We start from the raw sequence: 18,953 nt of genomic DNA on the forward strand, positions 1-18,953 counted from the left end.
TCCTAGTTTAGTTTGCTAATTGTTTCATTTTGAATCCATAATTAAAACCTTTAAGACCAAGTTTAGATTTTTGCTTTTCTTTTATTTTTTTTTTTTCTGTTTCCCCCTTCTTCTTTAAAAGACTAAACATACCTGAATTTCTTAGCATTTTCAGCCAGGATTTTGAAAGGCATGACCAGAGAAGTCTAGATGAAGAAATAAGAATGAAAACTTTTGAAAATCAAGGAAGTCTTAGTTACAATGTGGAACTTCTTCCTTGTGATCAAAAGTGATAGCTACTTACCCTTTAACACATTAGACTTACAAGTATTTACATAGATTCTTTCTTCCTGTCCATCACATCTATAAAGCAATCAACATCACAGGGCTCTGTAGCCTCCTGGAGATCATCTAGTCCTGAGACACAACTTCTCAAACCTTTCCTGTGGCAGTGCTCTGCCTGCACAAAATACAGAGTCCCCTGTAACTGTCTATAAGGGAGTCCAATAATGCATACAAGCCCTTTGCCTCAGGCTGGGATTTGCCAAAGAATGCACAAACTCTACCATAAAAAAATATGAAAGGGCCTCACAGCATCTTGCTATGAATACAGCAAGAATACCTTTTCCAGTCAAAACTGCTAAGGGAAATCTTAAAACTGCTTCCCCATCCTTCTCTCCCACAAACTACTCACATTTCTAAAGCAGGACAAGAGTGACTTGAGCAAATTGAGTTTAGACCCACTCTAACCCTGATTCAGGACCACCAAGGATATGGTTTAACAATAAGGTTTTAGTCAAAAGTTTACTTTTCTTCCCCAAGATTACAACACTTGAAAGGGAAGTGAAATAGCACAGCAGACCTCAAGGCCAAGAACAAAACACACAGCTAGCCTTTTGATGAGAGTTCTTCCAGTGCCAGTGAGAAATACAGCTTCAACAAGGAGCCCAGATTATATGGCATTAAATAAACCACTAGGTATGATATATGACACGGGTCAATAAAGGACATTCATTGAGGGAGCAATTACATGAGCCAAGAGAAGAGAACAGCATTATTTCTGATACATACTCTCAAGTTCATACACTTGATCTTTTACCTAACATGTTTGTTAATAATCCTTCATAGCTTTTCTTTCTTGATTTAGCCTACTCATCTTTTGAAGTCATCTCATCTAACTATCCTTATTTTGTATAACTTTTCTAGCTTTGTCATACTCTTTTTTGAAAGCAAAGAAAGATGACAGTACCCAGGATATGCATATGCACAGAGGATATGCATTTGTGTTATAATTCATTTGTGTTCAGGATACGCACAGAGATATGCTGAACATAAATGAATTTTCAGTTTGCCTCTGCACTTCTCTCCTAATTCTGATTAAGAATTGACATTTTGGTTGCCACCTGAATTGATGTTTTCAAAGACTGAGCTAAAATAATTTCAACATTTCTATATTGAATTTTATTAACCAGTTTAAACTTTACAATTTTGTGTATATTGTTGGCTTATGCCATTAATATTACTGGGAATTTAATCCACCATTTTAATGCCTATTCACTGCAAAATCTTTCTGTAAAGCAGGAATAACATATTTTCGTTTTTTCTACCCTGAATACCACCATATCAATAGCACTTTTTTTCCTACTGTGAATTCTACTACATCATCAGCACACTTTGCCATTTCACCATTTATCCCTTTTCTATACCACTTGGGAAGAACAGGCTAACAGAGCTCTCAGTGACACCCCAGTTATCTTCAATTACAAAAACAGACTATTATTTTGTAGTGGTTTTGGTTCGACAGTCTAAGTTTCCTGGCCAATGCACCAATTATGTACTGGGTTTAGGGCTTGCCAAATGCCCATGCACCCACTAACATTATTTACTCATTTTCTGTGAGATAGGATTAGGAGAAGAGCAAAGCATGCTCAAACTTAAAAAGGGTATAAAGAAAACTTTATTAACAGAACTACAAGAAAAATAATAAGAATCAGAATAAAACCTTCATAACACTTTTCATCCCCCCAACAACCTTCTTCTCTTTCCCACTGACAATGTACAGAGACGAAACCTGGAGCTTTCAGTCAGTTTTCCACCTCTAAAATAGTCTTTCTTCAATTCACTAAGGGAGAGGAGTCTCTCTTGACATGCCGTGGAGACTTCACAAGAAGCAGTTCGCTTGTGGCTTCAATATCAAAGCAAATCAGCAGCTGGGGAAAGATAAATCTGATCACTGTGTAAAAAGTCCCTCCCTTTGACTTACAGCTTTCCCCACAACTGTTTCTGAGGGTTTAATCTTTAGCTAATGGGGTACACTTTTAAGGATGAGTTATGCAAAAGCAAAGGTTCGCTTCATTTATCTCTGAGATCATCTTCATCTCTGGGAACAGAGGTTTTCTTCACCTTCCCTGGGAGGAAACTGTCTCCATCACTTTTGTCTCTGTTCAAGCTCTCTTCAAGCTTCTCATTTGGATCACAGTTATGTCAACATCTGCTTGCTGCAGCATGGATGACTTTGCTCATGTCTACAGTTTGAATGCTCCCCCCCCCCATGCTTTTTCATCAATTACCAGGATAATAGTAATTCTAGTGTATCACAGTCCATCACCATGGCCTCACAAAAAGAATTTCAGCCCAAGACTGAGGCATTTCCTCATTCTCCTCCCATATGGAATTTTACTTCTTCTTTACTGATATCAGTGTCTCATGTTTTCTTCTACATATTTTCATGCTTTCCTTTTCTTACACTCAAAAGAGAATTGATGTTTGCAAGACTCATCTGTGCACTAAAAGAGTTAATATCTCACCCAGGCCTGCAGATGGTCATGTGATTTCTGCTGGGCAGCAGTGGAGCTGTTTACAGTAGAGGATTTCTTTGGTGGCCGTGCCAGGGAGGTGGGGAGGGAGGCTAGGATCTCAGAAGCCAGGCTAGAACACAGCAGCAGCATGCCGATGGCTTCCCCTCCCCTTGCCCGGTGGTTGTGGATGAACCTCAATGGTGGCTGAATCTTGGCCGAGACAGCCCGCCCCGGGGCTGGTCCCAGAGCCCAGCAGACCCCGGTTCAGCCTGGGCCGGCGGCAGGGCAGAGCTCAGTAGCGGCAAGACGTCAGCCACAGCCCAGCCTCGGCGGGGAACCCGCAACCTCCCCTCCCCCGTCCGGCCACCATGCCGGGAGGGGGTGGACAACAGCTTTCTTCAGAGGCAGAAGCAAGAGAGCTTTTTCCTGGCTTGTCCATCTTTAAAATGTGTGTCATGGAGCCATATTTAACTTTTTAAAAGTGGTTTAACCGGGTGTCAGTCCTCAAAACTAGTCACTGATTGGTGTTGCTAGGCACAAAGGAAGCTTAGTACCTTCTCTTAGAAAATCACTTCTGTAGGTGGCTCTTTTCCTCCTCACCAAAGAACAACCAATGGAAAACCAGCACATATTTCCATTATTCAGTCAGCTCCTAATTCCTAACAGTACCTTTCATCTTTAAGGCTTCATTTCAATACAGTTACTTAATGAAAGAGATTGTAAAACCTTTCTAGAAATTCATTTACACAATATCCACAATAGTATCTTTACTGACTCTTTCTAATGAATGAAAATAGTTTTGTGAAAAAGAGATTTTCCCCTAAGACCATCACATTGATTTTTCCTCATTCTATCATATGATTTATGGACATAGTAATTACATTTTTTCTATCAGTTTCCTTGGTATGTAAGGAAAACAAACAGTATTTACTCTCAATGAAATCTGTTACATTTGTACCAAATAGCAAATTAGGCAGCTTATGGAGTTGTTAGTTCACTATTTACTATTTGAGTTACCTCAGAACTTCTGGGTGAAAACCAGCTGGTTCTGAAAAATGCACACAATTATTCATTGCATCAGCTGGTCACAAAAGCTCTTTCCTGCCACTTGCCTGGACACAACTCACCTGGTCTGCCTCCCACCACACAGTAAGCCTTCTAAACATCTGGAGAAGAAATGTCAATTTAAAGAATTAACTGAGATTTTTATGTCATGATTTTGCTATCCGTGAATCTTCATTTCATGACCTGATATTCTACAGATCTTTTGGATTCTAATGGAGGGCTCTTCCTCTCCTCATGCAGAGAGAAGCTAGCATTCCTTTCATATCCAGGATTAATACGACACTGCTGACTGTCTTTTTTAGCAGCTGTTACCTCCAGCCCACCACATACCTCTGTTTCCACTGAATTTCCACTGAATTTATAAATGCTTTTTAAATCTTTGTTTCTAGTACTTCTCTTTTGTAAAAACCTTTTCTAAAATGAAAAAGAAACAACCATTGTTTTCACTAGGATGAAATATTTAACTTGAAAATGTCTGGGTTTCTTTGGTGTTTTTTTTTTTTCATGGACAGTTTTGTAAAAAATGCTGCTGTTTAATCCAGCCTTTGATATCCCTTTCTGTTTTTTTTCTCCTTTACCTCCCATTTTTTCCAGTGTAGGGCTGAGCCAAAGCACATGTTGCATTCACATAACCTCTAATTAACTAATACTAATGAGATAAGGAAATGACATCATGCTCTATTATTAGTATTATTTTGCAAATGAATCAGAAAACCAAAGTCTTCATATGTCTTGGTTTAGGGCAAATTTGGGATAAAACTTCTAAAAGGGTTCTTTTAGAAAGCAAATTCAAGTGGCCCCTCCCCCAACTGATTTGGGAAAAGATTTCCTTGGAAGAAAAGTGGAAAAAAACCTGTTTATTTAATAAGTAACGCATTTATTAGCATTAAAAAATGAACAATACTAAACAATAAAATCTCTTGCTAATCTGAAGAGATGACAAACTCAGAAAGTCTCCTTTGTGGGTTGCAGCTCAGCTCACTCAGTTTGTCATCAGTCTTTCTGGCACTGGAAATGTCACTACTCAGGTCAGGTCCGGTGGGCCACAATTGGAAGCTGCCAGTGCTCTTCTGGATTTTTAGACTAGAGCAGATTTAAACAATTCTAAGAAAAAGAAAAACTACAATCCAGGGAACTTCTCTGCCTCAGCTAGCTAAAAACTAACTAAAAAGCAAATGAGAGCTCTGTCCCACCGTCTGTCCATGCTGCAGACAACATAGTTTGGGAGTAGGATGCGGGGGAGCAAGTGCAGTTTCTGATAACAAACTCCGTGCTTCTTCTCTCCCCCACTTCGCTGTTGGAACTAGTCTTAAAGGTGCAAAACTTATTTCTGGGCTAAATAGATGAATGGGGATACAAGCATCATATAGCCAACCCAGGACACCATAGTATGCTTCTCTCTGTTCCTGAATTGGCCTTCATGGGCTGTACAAATACAGCAAGTCTTCCTCTCTGCAATGTTGTTCTGGTGTCTTTTCTGCTCCCAGCCATTGCTCCCCCAGCCGCTAAATGTTAGATGATTCTTTTCAGAGTAGCCCCTTCTTTCAGTATATATACTTCATATACTACAAAGAATCATCTTACAGTCCCATTGGGAGCAAAACCCTAAGCAGCATTTAGAATTGGTAGATACCATCAATGTCAAGGACATATTTTTTTTTTTTTTTTCAGAATGTGCAGTTCCAGGAACATGGAAGGATACAACAATGACAACTCCAAGATGCAAAACTACTAAGACCCCATGATCTTTCTCCCCTCCAGCACTGTACTTCTTGAAACAATCTCAGTACAACTCATCACTCCTCTTTGCCAATTAAGCCCCACTCCTCAAACAGATTTAAGCAGAATGAAATCAGTGTTCTTCATCTGCTGCCAGGCACACTTGTCCCTGAGTTAAAGGGAAATATCCACCTCTACTTACGTCAAAGTGACCTACAGAATTTCATATGAATGGGGCTGCAAGTTACACAAGCCAATGAGCTGGCGCAAAAGCTCTGGGGTTCCACAGGTAAAAACAATCGAAGTAATCTGAATCCCTAAGACACTGTGATCAGTGTTTCTGTGTAACCCAGGAAAGGAGAACATTAATAATTAAGCATTATCAGAGTGGGAACCACTCTCAGAGGTTTGAGCCCTGCCAGCTGTCACTGTGTTTCTCTTCCTCCTGAAAAAATCAGCTGAATATAGCCATAAACTGTAGTTACTCTTTGCTATCTCCTATAAAATAATTTTTCTAAAGCACTTAACAGACACCTGACCCATCATACAACACATCACACAACACATCTGCCAGGGCTTAATGATATAATCTGAAATAACAAAGTCTTCCCCAGCCCAGTCTTCCTTTCTGGAGTTCAAGTTTTCCTCTTAGTTAAAAAAAGCAAAATACTAACCCAGAAAAGGTTTTCAACATTGCTCCAACTTCTCTTTGCAATCCTTCCTTGCCACTTTTATTAAATCACAGGACTACTTTTAGATCCAATAACATAAAATAATTTGTTTGGCTTGTCAAGGAACCTGTTAACTAGACACAAACACAATGATAACCACTATTTTTAAAACTAAAAGTAAAATCAGACTACAGCTTACATATTTTTCATTCTTTTGACAGTTGCCAAGATATTAATCCTGGGACATTGCAATGATTTTCTTTCTTTTCCAAGAGGTGGCAGAAGCAGTAGAGTTTTCAAGACAGCTTTACTTTCATGTCACTTGCAACTAAATGAAATACTTGCTTCCTGCTTGGTTAATAAGAACACTTCCAGCTGGTTATGGAAACAGGAAGCAGTGCAAAGAGCTGGTTTCTTGAAAGTAAACAGTGATAAAAAAATGATTGTTCAATAACAGTATTGTAGTGTTGTATTTTAGTTAAATGGTATGCTCTGTCTCACCACTCCAAAATGTATGGTATGTTCTAAGCCTGTGGTCCTGTCCTGAACCATCCTGTATCTGTAATCCCATTGGCCCAACTGTTATTCCACGCCCACTTTGATTTTCCCTCTTAAGTGAGGGAGATCAGTCGCTCTCTTAGCCCTTCTCCTCCTCTCTTGGCCCTTCTCTCCCCTAGGCTCTCCCTCTCCCCCTCCCTCCCCCTCCCCCTTTCCCCTTCCCCCTCAGTAACCATGCTGCTCCCGGGGGTAGGACCCCCAGTAAACCCTCATCTAATTAGCACCCTCAAATGCTGTGTGGAGTCTCCTTGCCTGCCTGCTGCTGCCAGCCAACACTCAGCTTAGGGGGCTTTCCGGGGACTCCTTGGGGACCCCCCCTCCCTCCAAATTAACTACATCACAGTATGGCCAGTTTAGAACCTTTCCCTCCTCCCTTGTAGTCTCTGGAAACAAATACATACCTGCAAATTAACAGTGCAGAATTGCTTGCCACCATCTTCTTTTTATGAAATGAGAAGTTTTGGAAACCTGGGAGAGACAACCTAGTACAGTAAGAGGAAGTATCCTTTCCAAGAACATTCTGGCTTTAACTTGCTCATCTTAAGAGTCTTACATCCCATTGACAATTACTTTTCCGGGCTCTAGAACATCTTGTTCCTCAGGTTACAGCACAGAGTCAGTCCCTCCTCTTAACTCAGACTCTATCCCTTCTGAAGCCACAGTTTACTTGCTTGCAGGTCATCCCGCCTGCAATGTACCCACAGGCACAGCTCTTCTGTTTCTTTCTACCTGTTACTGTAAAATACATTGAGTGCAATCAGTTACTGAAAAATGTCTGGTAGTCAACTGAAGCACCAACAGACATGTTAAATTAATTGAAATCCTCTTTAAGGATCTCCTGTGATCTTGGTGTTTTAAACTACAATTAACTTAAAACAGTCTGAAGGGTAAAAATATGGAGTAAGAATGGTAGCTAAGAAGAGGGTGCTGTCTCAGTGTGTGTCCATTCCTAACCACAGCCGATGACAAATCCTATCAATGAAGAACAAGCAAAGTGACAGTGGTATCACACAGTAATATCCCTCTCACACACTGTCCCAGCTTCTAGCAATATGGAAAGGCTGTCTGAGTCCAGGGCTGTATCTCTGTATTTACCTTTGAATTGTGCCATGGATTCTTGTGATCACTTTTTAAACCCAGGTACAGTTTTTGCATCCAAAAGGAACTCAGTTTCAACCAGCTGCCTTCTGCCATACTCAGTAAAGATTTTCCCAAACACAGTCTCAGGTTACCTAGAGTCATTCAGAGAAAAAGCTGTGAGACACATACTTCCCCAGCTCGTCTTTTAACCAAAGCCTCATCTGCCTCCTTTGGTTGTTCTCTGAAGCTAAGTTAGCACCAGCTACTGGAAGCAAGGAAAGGCAAATAAAATACTGGCTGCACTAATATTTGTGGTGTTGGTATCTTCGGAGAAGGTTTGAGATATCCCAAGGTCAGCACTTCATATGAGACTCATTACTGGATGCTTAGGTGTTTCTCCTTCACACTTTCTCTGGTAACCAATACCTAAGACATCGGACTCCTGGAGTTACCAGTCTCGTTTAGCTGCTAGTCTGCAGCAATGCAGCCCTCGCTTTACAACAGTTAACTGCCTTAAGTCATAAAGGATAACTTAAGCCTAAAATTTTTCAGTCCATTTGAAATAAAAGCCCCTACAATAGCAAGGCAGTACGTTAGGCAGCTGGTTCATTGCTAAGCTGAAGGAATAAAGCCAAAACCCAAAGCCCCATTTTGCTACACCTTTTTGGTCTTCAAACTTTCCCAGCTTTCCAGGATTTGTTTTTATTATGAGATATAGCAGGGGCCACAGCTTGAGGTATTAGGAGTTTGAGCCCCTCAGTTTAATTCTTTGCTATCAACAGGCCAAATAACATCTAATCCTGATTTTTTTTTAGGAAAAAAAACCTACATCGATAGATATTTGTAATGGGGCTTACAAGGTACAAGCTGCGTCTGTACGAAGCACTCAAATAGATTGGAGTAGAAGAGCCTAATAGAAGGCTCTAAATGAAGAATGTGATTGAAAATATAATGAAAAATAAATTTCCAGCTGGAATAGAACAGCACATACATGAAATGTGTGGAAGATGAAAAGAATTTTAAAGCAAACTCAAATGTGAAAGCAAATCAATGGTTCAAACTTAAAAATTATGACATCCAACTTCTGTGATGAAGTGTATTGGGCTTTGATTCTGGAATGCTTTCTCTCTTACACCACTGGTAGTTATGAGTAACCAATCTGTACATTTTCACCCAAGTTTTCCATACCACAGTGTCTGGTGGAAAGATTTGGCTGTTTCTGCCTTTGCACAAACACCCAAAGAAAGGAAAAAAAAGAGTGCAAGGGGAAAAAGAAAAAAAATCGAAATGCAAATGAATTTGTGGCAGAATGACTCTAAACTCCTGAGCCAGATTCAGAGGATTAATGTTACAGCAACACAAAACTACATGAAACAAATTATAACCCTAAGTCCTGACTGTCCTGCAAAGGGCCTATGAAGCAAACAGGTATGATGACCCAAAGGCAAGACAGGAGGGCAACACAAAGATCAGAAACCAGAAGAAAATTTGATAATTTAATTGTTAATGCCTTCCCAGCTTCACACCAGATTATTGCTTTACAGCTGAGTATTCAACTCAGATTTTTGAACTCCCAGGCCAGGGCTTCAGATATACATTTCCTCTTAGAGGAACAACAATTTCAAGCATAACTCTCTAGGACATGCCAAATTTGGTGGTGGTGGTGTATGGGCCAGATTTTTTTTAATTCTCTGGGTGGTCAGGAGTGTCTGCCATACCCTGGTTAGTTGCTTGCTGCTTCACAAAGGAGATGGTGACTGCTAATGGTAGCAGCTAATAAAGCAATCCCTTCAGTTCAAATGGTATGTTTGCCTTGGAGATCAAACATCGGGATTTCTTTGCTGGAGATGGTAACTACCCAGGCATGTTTAGTACTGCATTTGTTAAACAGGGGTGGCTTGGAACATTACTCTTTTTCATGGTGGGCCCGTGAAGGAGCCACTGAACACTTTGGAGTCCATTTTTATACTGAAGAAGACCAGTCAAAGAATCAGACCAGACCTGAATCCACCCTCAACAATAACTTCCTATTTTTAAATATTTAATGATGAGATTTCAGTGCTTCCAAAATCTAAACAACAGAGAAACTGTTTAAGAGGAGAAAAATATAATTATTTCACCATTTCCTGGTAAGAAGGTAACTTCATTGTGTAAAATATAAAAATTAAAAGTCAATATTAAAACCTAAGCATTTGCCTGCATCTCTTGTATTTTTATTGACTTCTTTTGGGGGTAAGGGGGGAAGGGGTTGTGTTTTCTTTCAGGTGGGGAGGTTAATGAGGGCAGTATTGTAATGATACTATTTCTAAAAGCTTTAATTTCTGTGAACCTCAAGGTCACACTCCAGTCATTGTCTTTCACATTAACATTCTCCTTCCCTAGATGATTCACATCAGAATCTTTATCACCTTAAACCATTTACAGCAGAGATATTGCAAGAGGTTAAGAGTGCATTCAAAGAGCAAAGACCACCATTTAATACAATTTTAAATGATTGAGTAAAATGAACAAGCTACTGAAGTGGCAAATAATGTCAATTTATTAAGTTTAGACCAAGCTAGGAAAGACCATGATGAAGTTCAGAAACACATAAAAATGGAAAAGATAGTTGGGACACATGAAGTTTAATTTTGATAAAGCTAGGATAATAACACTTCAGAGGAATAATTTAATTTATATTGTTGGGTACCACTCAAGAAAGACAAAGAACAGGGCAGCACTATAGACAATTCAGGCACACCCCCACAGTACGTAAGGCAGTAGCCTGAAACAATGACACTTGAATTAAATGTTGAGATTCTATTAGATATTAAAAGAACAGGTTCTTTTATCTTTTATGAGCCAATCTGCTCTTCAGTGGGCAATGGATCTCTCAATGAGTCCACATTTTTATGCTAAAACCTGGTTAATACAGTCTTCTAGCTGAAGGGCTAGTCAAGGCTTCACTGGTGAAGAGTGTGCTATGGGTCTGGCTCTGTGACAGAGAGAAAGTAGTGCTCCCTCAACTGTCCATGCTAGGGAAAGTTTTGGTTCACACCTGATTTCATGTAATTCTTACAAATTTCTGCACTATTTGGTAAAGTACATATGCGAGAGCTTTCAACCCTGCCAATAATCCTTAGACACACAGTCTTTGGCAGAAAAGGATAAATTTTTAGGGCTGTGAATCACATCAGCCAAGAAAAGCACTGGAAACCCTGGTAAAAATAAATCCATCAAACAATATAGCTACCAGGTATGACTATATTGACTCAGTACTTGCAAAACTACAGTACACATCCACTGTAGGAGGAAATCTAGGGAAATGATGCAAAACTTCCAACCAGGGAAGACTGCACATGCTTCTGTGAAACACACATGTTAAAAAAAGAAAGAAACATGGGGATTTCCTCTTTTTTTTTCTAATCGGGAATGAGGTAACATCAGCTGGCCCGGCCTCTGTCTCGGCCGGGCCGGACGGCCTTGCAAGGGGCCCATTTCCCTGGGCCGCTGCAGGGCAAGGAGAGAGGGGTGCCGCGGGCCAGGTAGAGCTGACCTTGCTAACATCTAGCTGCTTACTACACCCCTCCCCCAACCCGGGGGCACAGCTGAGCCCGCTGGGCCTTGGGAGCAGCACCAGGTCGGTGCAGGAACTTTACCCCTGTGGAAGCTGCCACAATCATTGTGCAGGGGGAAAGAGAAGCCCGCCTCACACAATCTGGTGTACTGCTGCTGAGTTCTGGCCTGGCTGACTAGATATTAACCACACCTCACCTAAGGTCCTACCACAAGTTACAGGTGGGTCAGGTAACCTGTGAGGCCCAGGCAATATGTTAACCCTTTCAGTGCTTCAATCCACCCCCCTGTGAGAAAAAGGAACAAGATGCAAGCATGTAGAGGAACAACATGAAAACATCGAGGTTAGTAAAGAAGAAGTCAAGTCCCAGATAGGTATGTTAGAAATACGGGTAGTAATTCATGGGAATAAATGGTGTATCAAATAATATAAATGAAATAACCCGGGGAAGGGAAGAGGGGAAGGGGGTTTCTCCTCTCATTCCATTCAGGTTAAGAAATCCAGCCTGGAGACACACGGCAAAACCGAGGCAGATGGACATTTGCATGAGAAGGAGGGTGTAGCTGCCAAGACGGGAAGTGGCCAACGACCCTACGCCCAAAGGATGGCACCAGATAAGATGCCTATCAAGGGACCATTAACACCCGAACCCTGAATGCCCGGGTCCGGGAAATCTGGGCGATGCCTATCTGGAGGGCCATTGGCACCTTGGACATGAATGCCTGGGTTACGGGAACACGGGAAGACAGCGATTCCGCTCTCGGCCGAGGTTTTTGTGCAGCTTGGACAGAGAAAAGAAACCAACTTGAATATGTGAAACTTAGAAAGAGACAAAAGGACTACTAGCCGCGGGCAAATTAAACAGTATAAAAACTGTGTCTTCGAAGCAGTGTGTGTGGACGGGGAGAATCTGGTCTTAGCGAAGACAGGTTCCACGTTCACCCGCATCACTGCCCGGGGGTGATACGCTGTCCGTTTTTGGTGGTGGCTATCGCACTGTTACTACGGTCGCGAAATAAATTTTATTTTTCATATTTTTATTAAAATTGGCTGACTCGCAATTTTCATTTATAACAGTTTGTGGTGCTTTATTTTTAAAAATCTTGCATCAATTACCATGCCTGAAATAGAATTGGTGATTGGAAACAGAAATTGAGAGATACTGTGAATACAGTTATAGGCAATATCAAACATGACTAGGAGGAACAGAGTCTAATCTAAAAATAAAATCTTATATGCAGCTGTAAAAATGTCTTAAGGTATAGTGTTCAGAGAAGAAATATGTCCACTTCCTAGTTTGCAATATCCCTTAATTAATTTTAAAATTTGCTGTTGAACATATTTTCAATAAAACTGAAGAAAATGCCAATCTGGAAATTCTGTCTTACTTGCAAATGTTATCTCAATAATTTCAGACTGTAAAATGCTCAACAGGTTTCTCTAAATCTCAGCCATATCACACTTGTTCAGAAATCTATTGTGTAAAAAATTCTGCGTATGGGAAAAAAAAAACAAACTAACTCCTTTCAGACTTTGCGGTGATAGGAGAGTTACAGGAGTGATAGGTTGTGAGAGAGTGAAGAACAGGAGAATTGTTTTACATTAGTAACAGCATGCAGGCACTCTCTAGGACTTGTCAGAGCTGAAATAACAATTGTATTTTTTAACTGAGATTAAGGGTGCCTGGAGGCTTAGAGATGAGCTTTGGTATGCAAACTGTTAGAAATACGGGTAGTAATTCATGGGAATAAATGGTGTATCAAATAATATAAATGAAATAACCCGGGGAAGGGAAGAGGGGAAGGGGGTTTCTCCTCTCATTCCATTCAGGTTAAGAAATCCAGCCTGGAGACACACTGCAAAACCCGGGCAGATGGACATTTGCATGAGAAGGAGGGTGTAGCTGCCAAGACGGGAAGTGGCCAACGACCCTACGCCCAAAGGATGGCACCAGATAAGATGCCTATCAAGGGACCATTAACACCCGAACCCTGAATGCCTGGGTCCGGGAAATCTGGGCGATGCCTATCTGGAGGGCCATTGGCACCTTGGACATGAATGCCTGGGTTACGGGAACACGGGAAGGCAGCGATTCCGCTCTCGGCCGAGGTTTTTGTGCAGCTTGGACAGAGAAAAGAAACCAACTTGAATATGTGAAACTTAGAAAGAGACAAAAGGACTACTAGCCGCGGGCAAATTAAACAGTATAAAAACTGTGTCTTCGAAGCAGTGTGTGTGGACGGGGAGAATCTGGTCTTAGCGAAGACAGGTTCCACGTTCACCCGCATCACTGCCCGGGGGTGATACGCTGTCCGTTTTTGGTGGTGACTATCGGACTGTTACTACGGTCGCGAAATAAATTTTATTTTTCATATTTTTATTACAATTGGCTGACTCGCAATTTTCATTTATAACAGGTAGGACGAGGAGATGCCTTGATCTTGGGGTTGAAATCCCCTTATAAACTATGGAAAAAAACCCTATTTTTCCCTATAAGGCATTAAACTATGAGGAGATAAAAGGTTCAAATTAATATCGAGAAAAAGCCTCCATGTTAAAATAAGCAGATATTAAAATAGCTGTGATCCCATGAAAATTTTGAACTGAGAAAGAGAGAAGAGTAATCTTGTGCCCCCAGCAGGAGAAGATCTCTTTCCAGGGATGATTTTAGAGATAGATAATGAGAACTTTTGCCTTTGAACAGCTCATCTTTAAAACAATGCCCCATAAGCTGACATGGCCCATCAACAAGCTGTGGGAAGGCTTGGAGAAAATGGGAGGTGTAAGAAATGAAACACTGGAGATGGGAGCTCTTTTTCAGAGTGGCAATTGCTAATTAATGTTGATGAAGTTAATAAGACCTTAATTGGAAGTGTTAGTCTGTTGTTGAATGTAGAATGTTAAGAGTTCTGAGATTTGCCTTTGTTTGCCATTGTTAAGTGTTACTATCTTACCCTGTGTTTGTATCCCTTTCCATCGGGAACCACTTCTCCTGCTCCCAGAAGGACTTGCACCCCTGTACTTGTATCCCTTTCCGTTGGGTCAGGAACCACTTCCCCTGCTCCCAGAGAGACTTGCACCCGGACTGAATTTAATGAGGAGCTGTTGGTATGGTATGGACTCTCTCAAAAACAACAAACCAGCACATAAACTATAGTTTTAAACTGGCTGCACCACAGGGAATCACCCACCATTTACCAGAGCCGGATTCTGTCCTGTCACCATGGATTGAGGAGAACTCAGTCTGGATGACACCCCTAGACTTCAAGCCAGCACTGTTGGACTCTCATGAGGATGAAGCCCCAGCTCTGCCAAGAGACAAAGCTGCACTCCTCCTCCTCAGCTGCACTCCTTCTCCTCCTCAGCGTCAGTCGTCCTGTGGGAGCAGTGGCAGTGTGTGCCACCCCTCGGGTTCCCCACCCAAGAGCTGTTTTTAATAAAGGACTTTTTAAAGGAGCTGGTCTCCTGGCCCTGCTTTCACAGGAGGGACTTCACGATGGCAGTGGGTGGCTTTTATCCATTAAAGGAAATTAAGAACTACGAGAGAACTGTTTTTTTTCCTCTTGTGGAGAAGTCTCCATAACATTAACAAAAAGGACTTCTCTCCCTAAGTGAACTGAAGAAAGACTATTTCAAAGGTGGTAAACTGACTGGAAATTTTAAGTTTTGTTTCTTTACTTTGTCAGTGGAAAAGAAAAGGTCGTGGGGGAAAGAGAAATGTTCTAAAGGGTTTGTTTTGATACTTTTTTGATACTACTGTTAAGGATATAGTTAGTAATTCGTGGAGATAAAGGTGTATAAAATATATATATATATATAAACCAAACTGTCTGTGCACAGGGAAAGAGGGGAAGGGAGGTTTTCATCCCCAGGATGGCGAAACCCGTGGCAGATGGGCAAGGAGGCACCACAACATTTACATGCAAAGAGAACTTTGGCCGCACAGGAGATGGGCAATCATGGCGGCATGTGTCCAGTGACACCCAGGAGATGATGGCCCGGACGAGATACACATCTGAGATAACCAGCGCCATCAGCACCTGCCTTCTGAATGCCAGATTCCGGGAATTGGGGAAAGGCATCAATTTCCAGATGAAGGCTTTGTGCAGCCCGGACTGAAGAAAGGAACCAACTTGAATATGAAGAACTCAAAAAAGAAACAAAGGGACTCTGCCACGGACAAAATAAAGAGTATAAGAACCACGGCCTCGGGACAGCCGGTGTGAACGAGGGGGATTTGGTGCTATAGAGGCCAGATCCACGTTCACCCAGCTTACCTCCCGGGAGTGTTATGCTGTCCATTTGATTGTTGGCTGTCGGGACTGTATTACAGTTGCGAAATAAATTCTTTTTAATTTTTTTTTAATTGGCTATATTTCATTTTTACCTATAACACTACTTTTTTTCTTTTAGTTACTGTTATTAAAATTTTCTTTATACTCTTCTAAGGTTTTGAGCCTGCTTTGCCTTTCTCCTAATCCCGTCTCACAGCAAGAAGTAAGTACATTGGTGATTAACCAGCACTAAAACCCACCACACTCTTTGGTGCATTGGCCGAGAAATCTCAAAATTAGTGAAATTTCAAAATGACAAACCAAAACCACTACACCAACATAACAAAATATTTGCATGGGTACATCTCACAAAGGGAAAAAAATCCCAAAAAACATCTCCAAGGTGTGAGCTGAAACCCTGGAATAAGGCCAAGGCCTACCTTTCCAGTAGTCATTTTCATGTCTGCTGCCCTGTGTTTGAAATGTCAGGTCCAGGATCCATGGGCACTGCATGACTCCTCTGACATGCAGAGGATGGGGGCCCCAACAGTAGAGGATGCTCTCTCCTGGGAAGAGGAGAGGAGCTTGAGAGTGCACAAGCCATGCAGTGCTGCAAGTGCGTGGGTCTTTGAGTTGGTGGGCAGAGATGGTGCTGCCAGGTTGGTAACCACTAAGGCAACAAATTGGTGCCTCTTTGTATTCCTGATCACTGAAATCCAGGCTGCTGCAGCAATAAATTTGCCTACACCAGAAGTCACTGCTGCAGGTTATCTATTATTTTGCTTGTCTGTTGACAGCAAGACAAAATTTCTCCAGCACTCTTCCCTCCTCTTTCCATGGCAAAGGCAACCTGGTCGTTCACAGAGGAAAACAAAACTAAGACTGAAATACATGTGCTGCAGCAAGAATGCAATTTCCCAGTAAAAATGTTGTTTGCTACGGAACAGCAATGATTTTTCTTTACTGTTCATGACATCTTCCTACCCACCAACAAGTACAACCACTTTGTCACAGTACTCAGCAAAAGCCATTGCAGATTAGCACAATTCTTTCCACTGACACTTTGAATCAACCTCCCCACAGATGCTTTTAAGAGATAAGCCTTCACATGTACAATCAATATAGCTTTACTCTTACACAGATGTTCAACAGCTACTACTTTCAGCTCAACAAAATACATGTGAACAATTCAACAAAACTGAAGTGTTTAATACAGCTGGGGTCATTGCTAAGAAGAAAAAGGTGATAGCACTTAATTCTAACAGAGTCCAAACACAAACCTCAGATATCTTGCCCTAGCATTCCCATGCCATGCCATTTGCCTTCTACACTCCACTGACTACTCTCCAAATTGTTAAACAATTACAAAATTCACAAGAGAGTTATACTTCTGAATTCATGTACATATAATTTTCAATAAAGCAGGTTTTACCCCTATGCCCATTCAATTTCAAAAGTTAAGGTGTAAAATATGATAGGCTCCAAAACACAAGGTAAATGTTATGGTTGTTTCAACATGAAAAAGAAGTAGACCATAATAATGCTACCACTAAGCTCTTCAGTGAAAGTAATATAAACTATTTTAAACCATTTAACTAACATCTTACACATCTGTTGAGTTGTTTGCTGGGGCTCAGATCCAACTACTACTACAACTCTAAACAGAAAGGCTGTGATGAACTCACACGGGAGTTGGTTGCCATCTTAAAAAAGCAGGGTGGAATACTTAAAAAAGCAGGTTACCCAGCTGTAACACAGGAACACAAGTTTGATGATTATGGCTATCCATCAGATCACATTTCAGTAAAGCTGAAGAGAATTAGGATGTAGATGTATAAAAGATTCCTGTATCTTTTATCCCATAACCAGCAGACAGAAAAAAACCAGGAACACTGGACAGAAAAATTACAAAAAAATTCAGTAAAAGAAGAAACTCTTTAATACTAATGTAACATTGAAAAGCAAGCATTCTTTATTTGGCCAGATGCACAAGGGGCATAGCTCCTCCTAAAGTCATACATGCTGAATACAGGCAAGTTTCTGTTTATATACTGTATTTTACATATATATTCACTGATGTCCCAGAATAAACATATATATGACAGTATTTTCCCCAAAATCATTAACATATTTTCTCTCCCCTTTATGCATGAGTTCTTCTGTCCTGGGGTGTCTCTTTGATGGTCCCTAGTGATCAGGGACCACAGTGTTACAGATAACCTACTAAGTTACCAGGGCAATGGGACTGGTGAACTTCCAGTTGTATTTCTTACACCATGGGAGTTGTGAAGTTCCATAGGCCAGTGGTTTTTGAAGAAGAAGCATTGTGTTAACTCACCAGGTGTAGACAAATTTATCATCTGGCAACAAAATTGCACTCTGCTCACTTTAATTTCTTTTCATTCAAGGGGACCTTGTATATGTCCCCAAGCTGAGTTCAGATTTACAGCTGAAAAGTATGGGATTTTTTTTTTCATATTAGTGGACTGCAAGGGGTGGGGGTTGAGTGAAAAATGGGTTGTTGACTGTATCAATTCTCTATTCGAGTCCTTTGGCTAAAATTCAATCTGATTCACATAATAAACAGAATAGTGGAAACAGATCAGTGTACCATTACCAACTGGACATTTTTTCCTTCTTAACTTGTAAATATATCACACAACAATGGACTGAATTGAGTGGGATTCCTTTGACTAAATGTAATCTGTAATACAGATGTCAACCTCCAATAAGTTGCTTTTGGCTTTTTTGTGAGCCAGTAGAGATCTAGCCAATGGAGTTTTACTTGTCTTGCCCTAAAACACACATATGGAGTGACCCAAGTGAGTCATGCCCTAAAAAGGTTATTTCTTGCCACTAATTGCAAGGGCAACTGAAGGTGAAAAGTAAAAGATGTGTGATGAGATGAGTATCACCCATTAAGTATATCAGCCTAATGACAGTCCAGCTGTCACTCTCAGATGACCAGTGCTGGCATATTATTCCAGACAATCTCAGAAAATGTCTTAAGCCATGCTATGTCCCCTTGAAACTAGAACCAAGAGTTTCTTCCAAGGCCTAAAGTAGAATGAGGTAAGAAGCTTTAATGACTGAGCTGTAAGGAAACATGCTCACCATCATAGCTTAATCTCTTTGCACTATTTGAGAAAGACATTGCATGGAAAAAACGCCACTTTCTTGTAGGGTAAAATGGAATACTCTACCTCCTTGACAAAAACCTGAGGGCTGCCAACTAAAAAGATCCATTTGCAAA

General features: G+C 40.9%; 1 protein-coding gene across 1 annotated transcript in view; it reads right to left on the bottom strand.

Annotated features, from left to right (window-relative positions):
• The window catches only part of LOC121337405 (integrin alpha-9-like), a 143,093-nt gene extending 128,690 nt beyond the window's left edge, over positions 1-14,403 (bottom strand). Inside the window, exons 1-3 of the mRNA XM_041407492.1 lie at positions 14,381-14,403; positions 13,417-13,547; positions 12,077-12,207 (exon numbers count right to left, since the gene is read on the bottom strand). Of these exons, the coding sequence (XP_041263426.1) occupies positions 12,077-12,207; positions 13,417-13,547; positions 14,381-14,403 (285 nt within the window). The remainder of the gene's footprint in view (positions 1-12,076; positions 12,208-13,416; positions 13,548-14,380) is intronic.
• Positions 14,404-18,953: the final 4,550 nt, after the last annotated feature.

The sequence above is a fragment of the Onychostruthus taczanowskii genome, unplaced genomic scaffold, assembly GCF_017590055.1.
Source record: "Onychostruthus taczanowskii isolate IOZ18803 unplaced genomic scaffold, ASM1759005v1 scaffold268, whole genome shotgun sequence".
In the NCBI taxonomy this organism is placed as follows: Eukaryota; Metazoa; Chordata; class Aves; order Passeriformes; family Passeridae; genus Onychostruthus; species Onychostruthus taczanowskii.